This window comes from Cynoglossus semilaevis, chromosome Z, assembly GCF_000523025.1.
Source record: "Cynoglossus semilaevis isolate Cse_v1.0 chromosome Z, Cse_v1.0, whole genome shotgun sequence".
NCBI lineage: Eukaryota > Metazoa > Chordata > Actinopteri > Pleuronectiformes > Cynoglossidae > Cynoglossus > Cynoglossus semilaevis.
Window position 1 is genome coordinate 7850799 of NC_024328.1, and position 16091 is coordinate 7866889.

Genomic DNA, 16091 nt, shown 5'->3' on the forward strand with positions numbered 1-16091 from the left:
TGGTCAGGACGCTTCGGATCATGGGCAGCAGAAGGAAGCGGATGAGATAAGGGGACTGAGTTCCAGAGTTGGCTAATGATTAAACAGATGACAAAACATTTTTTTTCATCTTCACATAAACATTTACTGTAAAGACAATTAAATGATAAAAACTAATACTATACTAAAAAGTATAACAGGTTAAATGACACTGTCTACCCCATACAGTGTAATTATATTAAGTCTGAAATACACAGAAATGCACAAACCCCAAAAAATTGCCAAAATTGTTCAAAAACGTTGTACTGTTTCATTTCATGTTTACTGAAACTCATGTATGAACTGCATGTTTATTGCAATTATCTATGGCACTTTAATTTGACTAAATTCTGTACATATGTGTTTTAAATTAATTTGAGGGAAAGTACTGTTTGTTTGTCTGGTTTTCAAGCATCATGGCTCACGCTCCTAGCTTAGCATTTTGCTGCTAATAAGCGTCTAAAGATGTGAAAGTGAATTAGTAAAGAAAAACAAAACATGGACATTTCAGTTATGGCTCCATGGACCAGTCTGATTAATTTTGATGATTATGTGGATCAGTTCCAGGAAGTTGGACTCACGCTCGGTGTACCATGACGTCATAGCAATGACTCTGTTGACCTCGGCTTCTTTCATGGCGTTTACCACAGCAGTCATGGACAGAGTGTAGCCGGTGACTGCAGAAAAAAAGGAGGTCGAGAAGCCAAGGCAGGACATGACCACATCATGTCCCTGGAAATGAGCCTTCAGACTGTCGGCTGAAAAAACATCAGCCTCCACCACCTGGACAGACAGGGTAGAAAACAGTTCACTATTGTTCCTTTTAAATTAAAAAAATAAAATAAAACAACATTTTGCAAAGTTGACTGCAGAGGCAGCAGCAACTTGTTTTTTAATCTTTTTCACAGACAACAAAACCTAATCTGTTCTGTTGAAAAGTGGAAAGTATTTGTATTAAAACGGAGATCAAAACACAATTTTAAGGTTAATTCAAATATACATTTTCTTTGTTGTCCTGGGACTCGACAATAACACGGTTTCATTCTTTAAACAGAAAAACAACCACTCATACTCACGTTTATACATTATTTATATTGTCACAAAAGTCTTCTCCACGTTCATGTTTTTAGATTATATTAAATTTTGGAGGATATTTAGAAAACAAACCCACAAAACTCATACAAAGGAAGGAACTTCTGCCCAGAAGTAACAACTAAATGATTAAATGTAAAACTTTTTTTAAATTTTCTGTCAAAGACTCAAGTCAAATGACTTTATTTATAAAGAAGAAAAATAACAAAACTTTTTTTGCTTTAGTCCACATTATCATTTAAACCAGTTTCACATTGTGTGAACCCACGGCAAAATATGCATTGTACTGTACTGTATCACTAGCCAGTTTTCCTACACCATAACTACACCTGAACACAACACGCTCTGACCTAAGATCACACAGAGTGAACTTTGAGCTGTCAGAGAATAACCAGCGACAGACAAAATCACACAGCACATTCCACCTACTGTGTTACTTTACCTTGAGGTTATCATGGTGTACGGTGAGCTTCCCCGGGTTCCTGACAATTGCAGTGACCGTGTGACCTTGCTGCAAAGCCTGGTTGACCAGATACTGACCAGTCTGCCCAGTGGCTCCCAGCACAGCAATTCTCATCCTCACAGTTCAGTCAGGACTGATCAATGACAAAGGCAATGTTTCCAATGCTCTGAACTCTTTAAGTCACCGAGGGGAGGATCCCTCTCTGTTTGGCAACAGTGTGAAAAAATGATTTTATGGTGAAGTAAAAAAGCCTGTTATGATTTTTCTTTTAAAGAAACAAAGCCCAAATTGTTAAAGTTTTCAGTTACATCAGACATCTTCAATTTCTCTTGGTCTGTTTTAATTTCCATAACAAACAATCGATTCCTTGAATTAGGTAAACAGCTGTGAAAGGGCAACTAGAGGAGAGAAAACTGAACAAAAAACATTATATTCAACAACACACACACAAAAACCCCATTTAGAACATGGCCTTGATGTTTTTTGTGATTTATTTTGAATTTAAAAAGTGTAAACATTTAGAATTTATAGCGTCAAAGGGCTCCAGTTAAATGATGAACTGTAAGCTTTTACCCAAAACAAATTGAATTGAACGACGACGTTTCTGAAATGTGCATTAAAACATGAGATAACAGGAATACCAGTTTAGTATAGTACAATATTGGCTTGAGGCCCTTGACAAAAATGTCAGCTCCTAAAAAGACTCAAGTCGTACAGCATTTGATACAGCATCGTATTCCAATTATCGTCGTCACACTGTCAACATCAAAACACTGCTGTGCATGTAATGGAATTGACTCTAGCTCAAAAGTCTTTTTTGTATTGAAAATGAAACACAAACATTTGCGGCACATGTAAAAACTGCGTTTCATTCTTGTAAATAAAACACACACATCGCTTTTTTTTCATGTAAAAGAACAGAATGACGTGTTTACAGCTGCTAACAAAGTTAGCTTAGTTCGCAAACGAAACTGACCTGAGCTATGCGGAAGTCATCCACTTCTGCCACAGGAAGGTGGCCTTTAAAAGTGCAACAGTTAACAGTGCTTGCCGTTGTTCGTTACACTTCTTTTTAAAAATGTTTTTACTTGTTTTTTTTAAACAAATACACAACAACACATATTACTATTACTATTACTATTATTATTATTATTATTATTATTATTATTATTATTATTATTATTATTATTATTATTATTATTATTATTATTATTATTATTATTATTATTATTATTATTATTATTATTATTATTATTATTATTATTATTATTATTGTTATTATTATTGTTATTATTATGTTGTTGTTTTTATAGTTGTTTTGAACCTTTCCGTTTTGATAGCGATTTTTAATTTTGTAGTCGTACAATACATTTAACTTTAAATTAACATTTTAATTTTTAAATATTCTAGGAGAAAAAAGATTATATCTATTGAACGGTTAAACGCTGCAAAAATCGACAGCTATCTTCTGCTCTCTAGTGGAACAACTGAATAAGTGCAAGTACTTTCTGTTTTTTAACATTGCTCAACTCCCTAGTGAAGAAATAGAAACTTGAATAATCAGTAATTTGACTAGATGAGAACACCTCAAATCCCCGAACAATAACTTGACAACACTTGCTCACTTATTTCCGTTTACAGGCAAAATTCTATTATGTATTCACTTTCCTTTTAACATGTTTATTATGCACATTATTATTTCTTATTATATTTCTTATCAGCAGAGCTTTAAAACCAAACAACATGTTGTCCTCCCTCTCTTCATGCTAACCTGCACCTTGTTTTCTCTCTCTTTATGCAAACCTGCACCATGGCTTCTATAGGACACAGACTAGTCGCATCAAGTCATTAGCTCAGGTAATCTCCTTGTGACTTGTTGCCTTGATTTAAGGATCACACCAAGGCACTAAAGCCTAAACCAGTCGTCACACAGGGATAGCCTCGCACATGACGCCTGTGTGGTGACATCCACCTGTCTGCAATGAACAGTCTCAGTGAAAGCCTGCAGTTTCTAACCTAAACTTGAAGAACTAGTGGAGGATGAAAGAAAGCAATTGGATCTTTAAAAACCGTGCTGACACAAGGGAGTGACGACCAAAGAGCCTGGGAACAGATGACGGGATAAAATAGGCGGCCACGTAAGCGATCATACAAGGACGCTTTAGTTGTAAGAATCCTTTGTGTTAAATTATTTGGTATAAACAAAAAAAATATTTGAAGAATTGATATGTTTTATTTCCTAATCATTTGAAAAAGCCCTCCAATGTCTAAAGCTCTAGGTGTACGCCTACACTGATTGGCTGATCTGGTCTTGTGCAAAAAGCAGCATTTGCAAACAATAAAGTTAAGAGTGAGACAGTTTAAAATAAACCTGCAGTGTTTGGTCTAAAATGTCTAATAATTTGTATTTCATAGATTTAAGGATTTAACTGTATCAAAAACACGAGTGCAGATCCAGTGACCATGTATGTTTTATTCGTATTATTTTATTTAAGTTCATTGCATTTCTTTTGTCTCTATTAACCAAATAAATAAATAAATAAATATTACTTATATCACTTCCTTGGGCTTTGTGAATCACCTGATTTAAGTCAGAAAGACAGAAAGGGTCGTCCGCCTCAGGATTGAGGTCATCACGGTCAGAAAAGAACCAACCGGGTAATGAGATTTAAAGGGCACACACTCTAATATCCTCCAGGTTTCACCTTTCTGCTGCCACACTGCAGTTTATGTTCTGTCAATAGAGACAAAAGAAATGCAATGAACTTAAATAAAATAATACAAATAAAACATAGATGGTCACTGGATCTGCACTCGTGTTTTTGATACAGTTAAAAGCATCAAGTTGACATCTTCCAGCTTCTGTTCTCTGAGGCAATGTTGTTGTCAACTTCCCGGATGTAGTTGTGGATCATTGTTTTTCAACAGCAGCGTCAGTCATGGGAAGTGGCATCTCAAAGTCCGACCAGTTTCAAAAACAATCAGGAAAAGGTAACAGACACAGGTGCACATGTATACTTTCTCATTTTGTTACTATTATTTTGTTTTATTTTGTCTTTAACCTATGAGTTGTTTCCATTGTTTTTTTGTCTTCTGTCTGTTCCGCATCGTGCAGCAGTGACAAGTAAGACCAACATGTTTCTTCATATTGGTTTTGCAGTCAATGGCAGATGTAAACTGTACAATTACGCAGAAGTAGTGCAAATACATGTTACTTTCAATTATGACTTTAGCTTTAGCATAAATGATGCTAAAGCTGCGGTTGTCATGGTAACCCTCTGTCTGTATGTCAGCCATGAGAGCAGCTGTTCTCATCCAGAAATGGTACCGTCAGTATGTCGCTCGTACAGAGATGAGAAGAAGATGCACCTGGCACATCTTCCAGTCCATCGAATACTCAGGAGAACAGGCTCAGATTAAGGTTAAAAAAAAAGTATCCTCATGATCTAGTCTTTTTTTAGGTGCCTGTGTTTCTATTAAATATTTAACTTTTAAGTCAAATTAAATCAAATTAAATCTATTTTCTTTGTTCAGCTCTACAACTTCCTTGGCTACCTCATGGACAACTTCACACCGTCCAGCAATGAGCGTAAGAACCAACTGATCTCCATTGAAGGCTAAGTGGTCAAACTGCACTGGAATCACATTTGGAGATGTTATCTTTCAGGAAATTTAATTTCCCACATCTTCAGAGAGAATGAGGTCTGTCGTGATACGGAGTGGGAGAGATACTTCTGTTTCGAGAACATCGAGGTGCCAGACGTTTACTCAGGACCTCGTCTCATCTTCCCCCTGACGGTGGAGCAGGCGGTGGGGCTGGTGGAGGCCTTCAGGGACAAGAGAGTACGTTGATGATGAGTCAAATGTTTCTAAGCCAAGGCAGTGTCTCCCAAACTTGTTCTGTAGCGCCCCCTTTTATAGATAGACCACAGTCATGTCATCCTACGTCAATACACTCATAGCCTGTGACTCAAAAACGTCTTAGAGCCTTGATAACCATCAGATTTAGGCTCTCAACGATTGATGAAAATGTGTGTTGCTCTGGACACTTGTCGCTGACTGAGTCTCTGTCCCAGCAGCAGCTGCATTCTCGCTACGTCCTGCAGCTCCTACTAGAGACCTGGAAACTGATGCGGATGATGCCTAACATCAATCGCATCTCCACCTGCCACAGTAAAGAAATCACAATATGTGGTGAGCTGAGAGAAGTTGATGATTTTATTTTTCTTATCTGGTTTTTATTAATATTAGCTAGCACAGCCATTACATACAAACAAACAAACCACATATAGCTACATAAAATACAACTTTATTCAACTGCTTAATTTTTATCCCTGAGGTATGTGATAGAAATCATTATGTATCATTATGATATTTATAACATATTTAAAATTTCTATTTTCTACAAATATATTCAACCAACTCTCAGGTTTTTGATGGTGTTCCCATATTTACAGTACATTCATAAGTTTAGAACAGCCATTAAATTATTATAATATTTTCCTCCTTAATCAAATATAATTATCATGAGTTGTTGTCGTTGCAGGTGACTTACACGGTCAACTAGAAGACCTGCTGTTGATTTTCTACAAGGTCAGAATCAAACTGTGAAACGGAATTGTTTCAAGTGAATGTTCATCAATTACATATTTAACATGTGTGTGTCTGGACATTCACAAGATTTCAGAATGACCTTTCACCCTGCTGTGCCCTGCTGTGTGTGTGTCACAGAATGGTATGCCATCCCTAGACAAACCCTATGTTTTCAATGGAGACTTCGTGGACCGGGGCCAGGACTCCATTGAGATCCTCCTCATCCTCTTTGCGTTCCTCATCGTCTATCCCCACGATGTCTACCTGAACAGAGGAAACCATGAAGACCACATGGTTAACCTGAGGTCAAAGGAAATGACCTTAGACGTTGACAATGATGTCTGTCCTCTATGTGCCGTAATAAAATCTGACTTTTGTTGTTTTTCTTTGGTTCAGATATGGCTTTACAAAGGAGGTGCTGACCAAATATAAGGTGGGTTCTGACTACTGTTTGACCTGTAGCTAATTAACTGCCGGTGGTTCAGATAATCATTCACACCATACAGTTTACAGTTTCAAGCGGAAGGGTGAGAAAAATGATCACTTATCTCCAGCGTGGGTGTATGGTTTTTTTGTTTGTTTTTTCAGCTTCATGGTAAACGGATCCTGAAGCTGTTGCAGAAGATTTTCAGCTATTTACCACTGGCCACGGTGATCGACCAGAAAGTACTGATTTTACACGGGGGCATCTCAGACACCACTGACCTGGGAGTCATTGCCAGAGTGGACAGACACACAGTGAGGACATGGGACATGATGTTGGGTTAAACCAGTGGTTCTTAATTAGTTTCTGTCATGCCCACCCTTGGAGACAGAAATGTTTTCACTCCCCCACCCACCTCGATCCACACCCCCGCAAACTGAACTACTATTGAGAACCTGATAACTTGTATATTTTTATCTGTACAAACCACAGTATGAGTTGCTGCCCCCTAGTGACTGGAGGCTTGTTATCATTGAAGCATTACAGCAGTGGTACACTTATGTCCAGTGTGCCATATTCCACTGGAAGCCCCTCACACACCCCCTGGCACCTCACCCCGCTCTCTCCTGCCCCGCCCCACTACTTGAGAAATACTGGGTTAAACAGACAAACCTGTGTTTGTTTTGATGTTGTTTTATTATATATATATATATATATATATATTAGAAAATACCTGACACCTGCATATTTGTCTTTGTCCAGTATGTGTCAGCACTAAGGCCTCCAAAGAAGAGAAACATGAGCTCAGGTAACCTGTCCATCGACTCTGAGGCAGACGAGGACTCCTGGTCCAGCAGTAAGTTCCTCCATCGCCGGGCGTCCCTTCGTTACTCCAACAACACCCTGGGATCTCGTAACAGCTTCCACAACCGCTCGCTGCAGGACTTCTCCAGTCGGACCAACGTGAATGTGAAGGATCAGCTGGAATTCCCCAGGAAAAGACAATCTGCCTTCATAGCTGTGTTCAAGGAGGAGACGCCGCCACCTGTGTCCACTGTCAACAGTGACACGGTCCATGAGGAGTGGAAGCAGGTAAAGGATGAACACCAGAGGCTGATTTTTTCAGTTTCATTTTCTACTAAAAAAACAACAAACCTGAAGTTTGTTGCTGCTGAAGTCAAGTTTCTGCTTTTTATTATTTTTAAAAGTATAATTACTTACTCAAGGCTGAATGTAGTGAAATTTTAACTATTGGAATAATGATATTACAACTTTACTGTTAACTGTTTACCAATTTTGGTAATTAGATGTCTATAAAAATTCACAGCCACAAGCCGAATTTTTTAAAGAATCCTTATAACATTTCCCTGCAACTGGATGTCCATTTCTTATACGATGTCTATGATCTGAGCCTCAGCCACTGCCCAACATTATTATCAGTTTGTTAAAGCACAATGTTCAATGTGATTAGAACAGACACAGCAGCACATACCAGTTCAACTCTAGTCTTCAGTGATCAGGGCTCTCCCCTCAGAGCAGGTCGTTGACTGAGTGGGCTTCACCGTGCTGTAATCCACTGCGTCATTAATCTCTCCGTCGTCATCACTTTAAGCACCAGGCTCAGTGTTTCTGTGTCAGTGTCCTACAAAGCAGGTTGGATTTGGTAAAGTTAATGTTGAAGATTATACTTGGTTTGGACACGTCAGGCGTCAGCAGCTTCCATGTACGACTGGAAGTAAACATTATGACATCGTCACGGTGTCATTTCCGTGACGTTCCAGATCCTGGATCTGCTGTGGAGTGACCCCATGACCCAGCACGGCTGCATACCCAATGAAGTCCGAGGAGGGGGCTGCTACTGGGGGCCTGATGTCACTGAGGATTTCCTGAACAGACACAACCTCCAGCTCATTATTCGCTCTCATGAGTGCAAACAGGAGGGTTATGAGTTTTGTCACAACAGAAAGGTGAGGCTAGAGGTCAAATAGGAAGGTCATGAATGAACAAATACACCACGTGTATTTCTGTCAGTAGACTGTAAAATATGAATACAAAACAAGTTCTTCTCTCATTTCACATGTAGGTCCTTACTCTGTTCTCTGCCTCTAATTACTACGACGTGGGCAGCAACCGGGGAGCCTACGTCAAGCTGGGCCCGAACCTCGTGCCTTATATGATTCAGTACCAGGCCAGCAGGCTGACCAGAGAGCTCAGTGTCAGACAAAGGTACCGAGCCACACTAGAAAATACACCAATAACCAATGACAACTGGCACTGGTTTTGTGTTTTTTTTTTTTTTTTTGTTGTTGTTGTTTTTTTTTTGTTTTTTTTTTAGGGATTTAAAAATGAATACATTAATTATCTCATAACTGGATTGTATCTTTATAATGTATCGATATATTATTTTAGTGTTGCCGCAAGACACAATCAATACACATGTTGTCATTTACAAACACTGTGACAAGTTTTCACTAAAGCACCTCGAGGTTAAACAAAAGGGGGCGCTACAAACCGCCTCAACGCTCAACGTGCTTTTGTGCAGACGTCACCGTCAGGTCAGTTTTTGATGTATTAACTGTGTGAAGGTGAATTTTGAATAATTGTTCCACATCTTTTTTTTTTTTTTTTTTTACATTTTTCCATATTACATTAAAACACATACATCCACCAAAAGCGGATGTGCTTCAGTTAAGTTAATTTTAACTTGAGAATCAATCATTTTAGCGGATCTCTGCAGACTAGGATTTTAAAGTTAGAAAATTAAGATAAAAGCTGCAAAACAAACTGACAAAACAAGAACGGATGATTGTGGAAAAATTCAAAGGTTCATTAATAATCATAAATGTGCTTCTGGCAGTGAGCTCATGTCTGTGGAGTGGCCACACAAACACTTTCACGGTTTTTTTTATGTAACTGAATTTCTATTTATTATAACTGAGTGTGTTTTGTTTACAGTGTCGGACGAACTGAACGCTCCGCCCTCAAAGTCCTTCGAGAACAGCTTTTTTCCCACAAATCTGATCTCGTGTGTGCCTTCAGAAAGTACGACAGTGACGACACAGGTGCGTGTGTGTGTAGTATTTCCGTGATGCATGTCGGTCGTCAATGTACTTCTGCACTTCTTAAGGTTGCTTTATAAAGCAGGAATCATTTTAAAAAAAGAGACACTGCCACCTACTGGTAAAAAGTACAGAACCGTGCATTTATTTATTTATTCAATTATTTTATTTTATTCTAGAAAAAAACTACATTAAACGGGAATTATTAAAAAATTTAGATGAAATTGACGGTTATATATGTATATTAGAATAAAATAAAATAAAACGTGGCTTTTTCACAGTAAAATGTTTTGTCTTCATAATAAAGAGAAGTCACGTGACACAGGCTCATCGTAATTAATGAGACTAGAAGCTGAGTAAGGACGTCATGTTTCAGAAATAGCTTTAAATTTACTACTTCATTTCAAGATAGATAGATAGAAAGAACTACACTGTAATTAAAACATCTTTTATGCAGAACTTTATTAACCTCTTCCAGACATTTAGGAGGGATTGGCAGCAGTGGGATTCAAACCCACACCATCGAAATGAGGGGAGCCTAAATCCAGCCTGTTAGACCACTCGGCCACGCTACCACACAAGCTACATCTGGAATGCACCATATGCTTATGTAGTTATCTTTAATCATCTTTTGTTTATATAGATATTTAGAAATGTGTCTGAATAATTGTTAGTATGAAAATCTCACTGCGATTAACCAGTGAAGGGATCAGGTATTAAATGATCAGATTGTGTTCCACCAGCAGCTTCCTGTTTGACCCCTCAGGTCTGGTGTCTCTTACTGACTGGGCATCTGCAGTGGAGAGTGTGATGCACCTTGGTCTGCCCTGGAGGATGCTGAGCTGTCAGCTGGTCACCAATAAAACCAGTGACGGCATGTTGAACTACTACGACTGGTTCAATGACCTCGCCATCAAAGGACCAAACACTGATGTAAGGAACGTTTGTCTGAATCTGAATGGAGCCAAAGTGCAGGAGTAAAATGTTAACTAAATTCAGGACAGTCCTAATCACAGAAGAGACCAGGAGATAAGTTCATACAGGGGGATCACAGTGTCCAACGTAGAAGTGAAGTGAAGGGAAGCAGGAAGTGGAGAAGACTTATGGATTTATAGTCTTATGAAGAACAGAGAACATTTGTAGGAACAGGAGCTCAGGGAGACAGAGAGATGCCAGAGCTTCTGATTGGATGCACACATAGTGTTGTAGCCTAGGGTGAAAGCAGGTGAACCCAGGACCATGAGGAAGACATAAGGAAGAACCAGCCCCACATGGTCAGTCTGAGAGAGTATTTAAACCATATGTGTCAAACTCAAGACCTGGGGGCCAAATGCAGCCTGCCAAGCCATTCTGTGTGGGCCCACGGGAGTTTCTTAACCTAAGAAAGTAAATGTTTTATAATTAATCAAATAATAATAAATTGCAGAAACATGTATCAGTCTGTTATGGAGTAGTTACATCTATACCAGTGGTCCCTGACCTGTTTTGTTCCAAGGACTGGTCAGCCAGTACCATCTGTTACTACAGACTGGTAGCAAGGTGCTGAGCTTCGAAGGATCATTACATTTTCAAAATAAAATATCTTTTAGACTCTGTTCTGTTTGTATCAGAGTCTGAATGACCTGTTATTTTAGAATATTATCAGATTCTCTTTAAATAAAGAAAGTAAATGGATATGACTGGATTTTCTTTGAATGAAGTAATTTAGTAATAAACTGCAGGTACCAAATGACCTATAGACTGGTTCTGGTCCACAGACCGGGGGGTTGGGTACCCCTGATCTATACAGTCATTTACAACCAGCCCTTCAAGAGGGACTGTATTGATGATGTGGCCCTCGGTGAAAATGAGTTTGACACCCGTGGTCTAAGACGTCAATGTATCCTCTGGTTTACCCTCCAAACGTCCTGTATTTACTTTTTGTTTTTGTTTTTTGTTACAAGAGCCATTTACGTTTGCATTTACGTACTGGCAACGCCAGAGGGCGCCCGGTGAAAATGAGTTTGACACCCCTTGTTTAAACACTGGAGGTAGACAGCTGGTTCAGACAGGTGGATGAAGTCATGGTAATTAACAGGGAGGAGCTGTGGAGTGGAGAGGTGTCGATTAAGTGATCTCATGTCGTCAAAGACGGTCTGTAAATGATCCGGTCTAGATTAAAGTCTTTTTGGATAATTTAGCTGTGATTTAGGCTGTGCAGTTTGAGTTTTCTTCAGACAAACACAGCAGTTTTACCAAAGGTTGTGTGGAGAAGTGAAAAATAAGTGAACACGAAAGTTGTCCTACTTCGACTACAGCTTTATTACAGGCAAATGGCTTTATGTACAAAACAAAAAGTGTTTTAGGTTCATCAGCGCTTACCAACATCGGAACGTTTCACATCTCCGTCAAGTTAGACAACCACACCGCCGAAGCGGAAGTGGCGTCTACCCGCCTACCGTGGCGTCTACCCGCCTACCGGAAGCGATCGTTACAATTGCCATTTTGAAAATGGCAATTGTAACGATCACCAAACACCAAGATTTTCTACCCTCATTTTTTTTCTCGTTTCGCAGCACATTGACCAGAGTCTGCTGGAGACCTTGTATCGTCACCGCTCTACTCTGGAGACCATATTCAGAATAGTGGACACGGACAATTCAGGTAAAACCAAAGATATCAGTGGGACAAATGGACACAACTGCTCTGCTCCAAAAAGACCAAACAATGGAATTTGAAAGAATTGAAAAAATATTTAAAAAAAAAAAATCAAATCAAGAAACATTTATCAACAGTTATCTGTGACTGCAAAAACAGTATTCTTTATTATTTTTGTTTAAAGAAGTAAAGTTTCATGAGCTTCCTGTGCAAATACAGTTAAATACAAAGTTAGTCATAAAATAGTCAATACTACCAGTGGTAAACGGTTAATAATAAAAAATATAAATAAATTTACATTCATATCTTTGTCTGAACAATATTAAAATTCTGATTTTCCTTTATAAAATGTTTATAAAATAGAAAACATTATAATTGATATTTATGAACATATTAACAGATGTTTTGAGCTACAGTAATGCTTAGAATAGTAGAACATAGTTATTGAAGTAAAGAAACTGAAGAAATTGTGAATTTGGAAATTGATGGGACTTCAATGATGTCATCGCAGTGACTGTGACTCAGTGCGTGTTGATGTAAAATTAGTCACAGCTTCATGTTGTTGTTGTGTCACTTTTGTCCACAGTCAAACCCTAACACAGTCCTGTCTTTCTGAGCCTCCTTAACCACCACAACAAGTTAAGGTCCTTAATGGTCCTTGATGAGGATTAACCCACTGATCCACTGGTCACACCAACCCCCACCATTGACCACACACACACACACTGTGACCACACACCCACTATCACCTTCTGTTCAATCCAGCTGAACACACATGACCTCTGACCTAACCCTCCTCAGGCTTTATCTCCCTGGAGGACTTCAGGAAGACCTGGAAGCTGCTGAGCGTCTACTTGAAAATGGAAATCACAGACGAGGCCATTTCTGACCTGGCCATTGCCATTGACAGCAACCAGGACGGCAGCATTGACATCGATGAGTTCATGGAGGCCTTCCGCCTCACGGACAAGAAGAGCCGACTAGAGCGAGGCCGCAGCATGTTCATGGCCACCGCCACTGACCTGACTAAACTGGACGAGGATCCCAACATCTAAACAGCAGTAAGAACGTGGAACAGGGCGAGAGAGAGCCTCAGAGCAGCCCCTGGCTGCTTTGCTGACAGGCACCATATTGAGTATATTGGTCACATGGTGTGACCCATATGGGATCAATTTTTCAGTCGATGAGAAAAATGAATTTTTCATTAATTTTAAATAGAAACAAACCAGTTCAATTCAAACATCATCATGTCATAGTCTGCATGGTTGTTACAGTAACATTACTGTTGATCCCTGTTCACATCTGGCTGTATTTAACACAGAATAAATGTAAAGAGTAATGTTTGCAACAAAACTGCATTCTTCTCTTTATTTCAACAGCTGAGAATATTATAATAATAATAAAATGTCTATGTTTCAACAGTTTTCAATCCATTTATTTCAATAAATACCAAATAACACATTCACCAGAGACCTTCATGCCTTTATTGCATCAGAAGTACTGCTAGCTGTGACAGTTCAAAAGAACAATAAACGTCTGTATCAAAATATTTATCCATCTAAGACATACGTGTCAAACTTAAGGCCTGGGGGCCAAATGCGGCCCGCCAAACCGTTTTGTGTGGCCAGCAGGAGCTTAGAAAGGATTTAATAAAGTCCATGCAGCAGAGTTTCTTCAACCTGAGAAATTAAAAGTTTTTTATTACACAGCAATGAACAATATTTTTAGTTTGAATAAATAATAAATTGCAGAAACAGGTACTAGTCTGTTATGGAGTAGTTACATCTATACCAGCGGTCCCCAACCTTTTTGGTTCAAAATATTGGTCAGCCAGTACCACCTGTTACCTATGACCTATTATTTTAAAAATATGATCTTCAAATAAAGAAAGTAAATGGAAATGACGGATTTTATTTGAATGAAGTAAATTAGTAAAAATTAACTACAGTTTTTCAGTGTGTCCCACTGCTGCCTGGTACCAAATGACCAAATGATACTGGTCCGCAGACCGGGGGTTGGGAACCCCTGATCTATGCAGTCTTCCATTTACAACCGGCCCTTCAAGGGGAACTGTATTGATGATGTGGCCCCCGGTGAAAATGAGTTTGACACCCCTGATCTAAGACCTCAATGTAACCTCTGGTTTAGCCTCCAAACGTCCTGTATTTACTTTTTATTGTGTTTTTGTCCACCGGATTTCATCTCTGCTTTTTGCAGATGATGTGGTCTTGTTGGCTTCTTCGAACCAGGACCTGCAGCATGCACTGGGGCGGTTTGCAGTAGAGTGTAACGCAGCTGGGATGAAAATTAGCACCTCTAAGTCCGAGGCCATGGTTCTCGACCGGAAAAAGGTGGTATGCACCCTTCGGGTCGGGGATGAAGTCCTGCCTCAGGTGAAGGAGTTCAAATATCTGGGGGTCTTGTTCACGAGTGAGGGTAGAATCGAGCGTGAGATGGACAGGTGGATCGGTGCAGCGGCCACAGTAATGCGGTCGCTGTATCGGTCCGTTGTGGTGAAGAAGGAGCTGAGCCGAAAGGCGAAGCTCTCAATTTACCGGTCAATCTACGTTCCTACCCTCACCTATGGTCATGAGTTGTGGGTCATGACCGAAAGAACGAGATCAAGGATTCAAGCGGCTGAAATGAGCTTTCTCCGCAGGGTGGCAGAGCGCTCCCTTAGAGATAGGGTGAGGAGCTCTGTCACGCGGGAGGAGCTCGAAGTAGAGCCGCTGCTCCTCCACATCGAGAGGAGTCAGCTGAGGTGGCTTGGGCATTTACATCGCATGCCCCCCGGACGCCTCCCTCGGGAGGTGCTCGGGTGCCGTCCCTCTGGGAAGAGACCTAGGGGAAGACCTAGGACACGCTGGAGCGACTACGTCGCTCGGCTGGCCTGGGAACGCCTTGGGGTCCCCCCAGAAGAGCTAGAGGAAGTGTCGAGGGAGAGGGAAGTCTGGGTGTCCCTGCTCAGACTGTTGCCCCCGCGACCCGGCCCCGGATAAGCGGTTGAAGATGGATGGATGGATGGATGTGTTTTTGTTTTTTGTTACGAGTCATTTACGTTTGCATTTACGTACTGGCAACGCCAGAGGGCGACATAGACAGTGTTAATTGAATTACATTCCACATTCCGAAGTTTTACTCTGGACGTTGTAATCAAATATCTATTTTTTTTCCAGTTGCTTGTGCATACATGTCAGTATGAATGAGAGGCAGCAAGGAGGAGTGAGTGTGAGAGCTTTTAAATTCATTTTTCATCCGAAGCTGTGCTGCCTTGATATTACCACTAAACATTTTGTTTTTGGCTGTTTTTTAACAACCGACTACCAAGTGCTGTAAGCGTAAAGCTCACTGGAGGAGGACAAGTGGAACAATGGGAGAAGGCAGTTTGGCCTAGATTGTCCATTGTTTCTGAGGAGTGGGTAGCTATTGTTGCCACTCTGCAGGTGGTCTTACAGTTGGGGTTCTACCATAATAAAGACATGTCACTCAGTTCATCCATGTGTCACACTGTGACAAAGGCTCTGAGGCAGTCATTAACGTCGTAGATGTTTCCTTGGTTAGCATGATGAGACGAGGGATGCAGAAGACAATCCTTGCAGTCATGGGAGAAGAGGGCTGGGGGGCACCCTAGACAGTTGGCTGGACCACATAAGGCGACAAGAAATAATACATATTGTTACTTATACTACTTATACATAATACAACCAATGTCTGTAGGACATGACCTTCCTTTAAATGTGACACTGGGAAAAAATGTGTTACATTGTTATCTAATGTAACAAATTTGTAAGTTAAAGTTAAATTA

The 16091-nt window shown here is 39.9% G+C and overlaps 2 protein-coding genes across 2 annotated transcripts in view; one reads left to right on the top strand and one right to left on the bottom strand.

Moving 5' to 3' along the window:
* The window catches only part of LOC103397614 (flavin reductase (NADPH)-like), a 3609-nt gene extending 1003 nt beyond the window's left edge, over window positions 1-2606 (bottom strand). Inside the window, exons 1-4 of the mRNA XM_008335941.3 lie at window positions 2550-2606; window positions 1553-1775; window positions 600-801; window positions 1-72 (exon numbers count right to left, since the gene is read on the bottom strand). The exon at window positions 1-72 is cut by the window's left edge and continues 93 nt beyond it. Coding sequence (XP_008334163.1) covers window positions 1-72; window positions 600-801; window positions 1553-1687 — 409 coding nt within the window. The 5' untranslated portion in view covers window positions 1688-1775; window positions 2550-2606. The remainder of the gene's footprint in view (window positions 73-599; window positions 802-1552; window positions 1776-2549) is intronic.
* Window positions 2607-4868: 2262 nt separating this feature from the next.
* Window positions 4869-13747, top strand: ppef2a (protein phosphatase with EF-hand domain 2a). Its single transcript, XM_025053406.1, has 15 exons — window positions 4869-4994; window positions 5108-5162; window positions 5241-5416; window positions 5650-5767; window positions 6120-6166; window positions 6305-6471; window positions 6563-6599; window positions 6755-6931; window positions 7317-7682; window positions 8372-8557; window positions 8674-8816; window positions 9546-9652; window positions 10416-10582; window positions 12205-12292; window positions 13088-13747. The coding sequence occupies exons 1-15, from the start codon at window positions 4869-4871 to the stop codon at window positions 13339-13341; spliced, it is 2214 nt and encodes a 737-aa protein (XP_024909174.1). The 3' UTR covers window positions 13342-13747.
* The last annotated feature ends 2344 nt before the right edge of the window (window positions 13748-16091 follow it).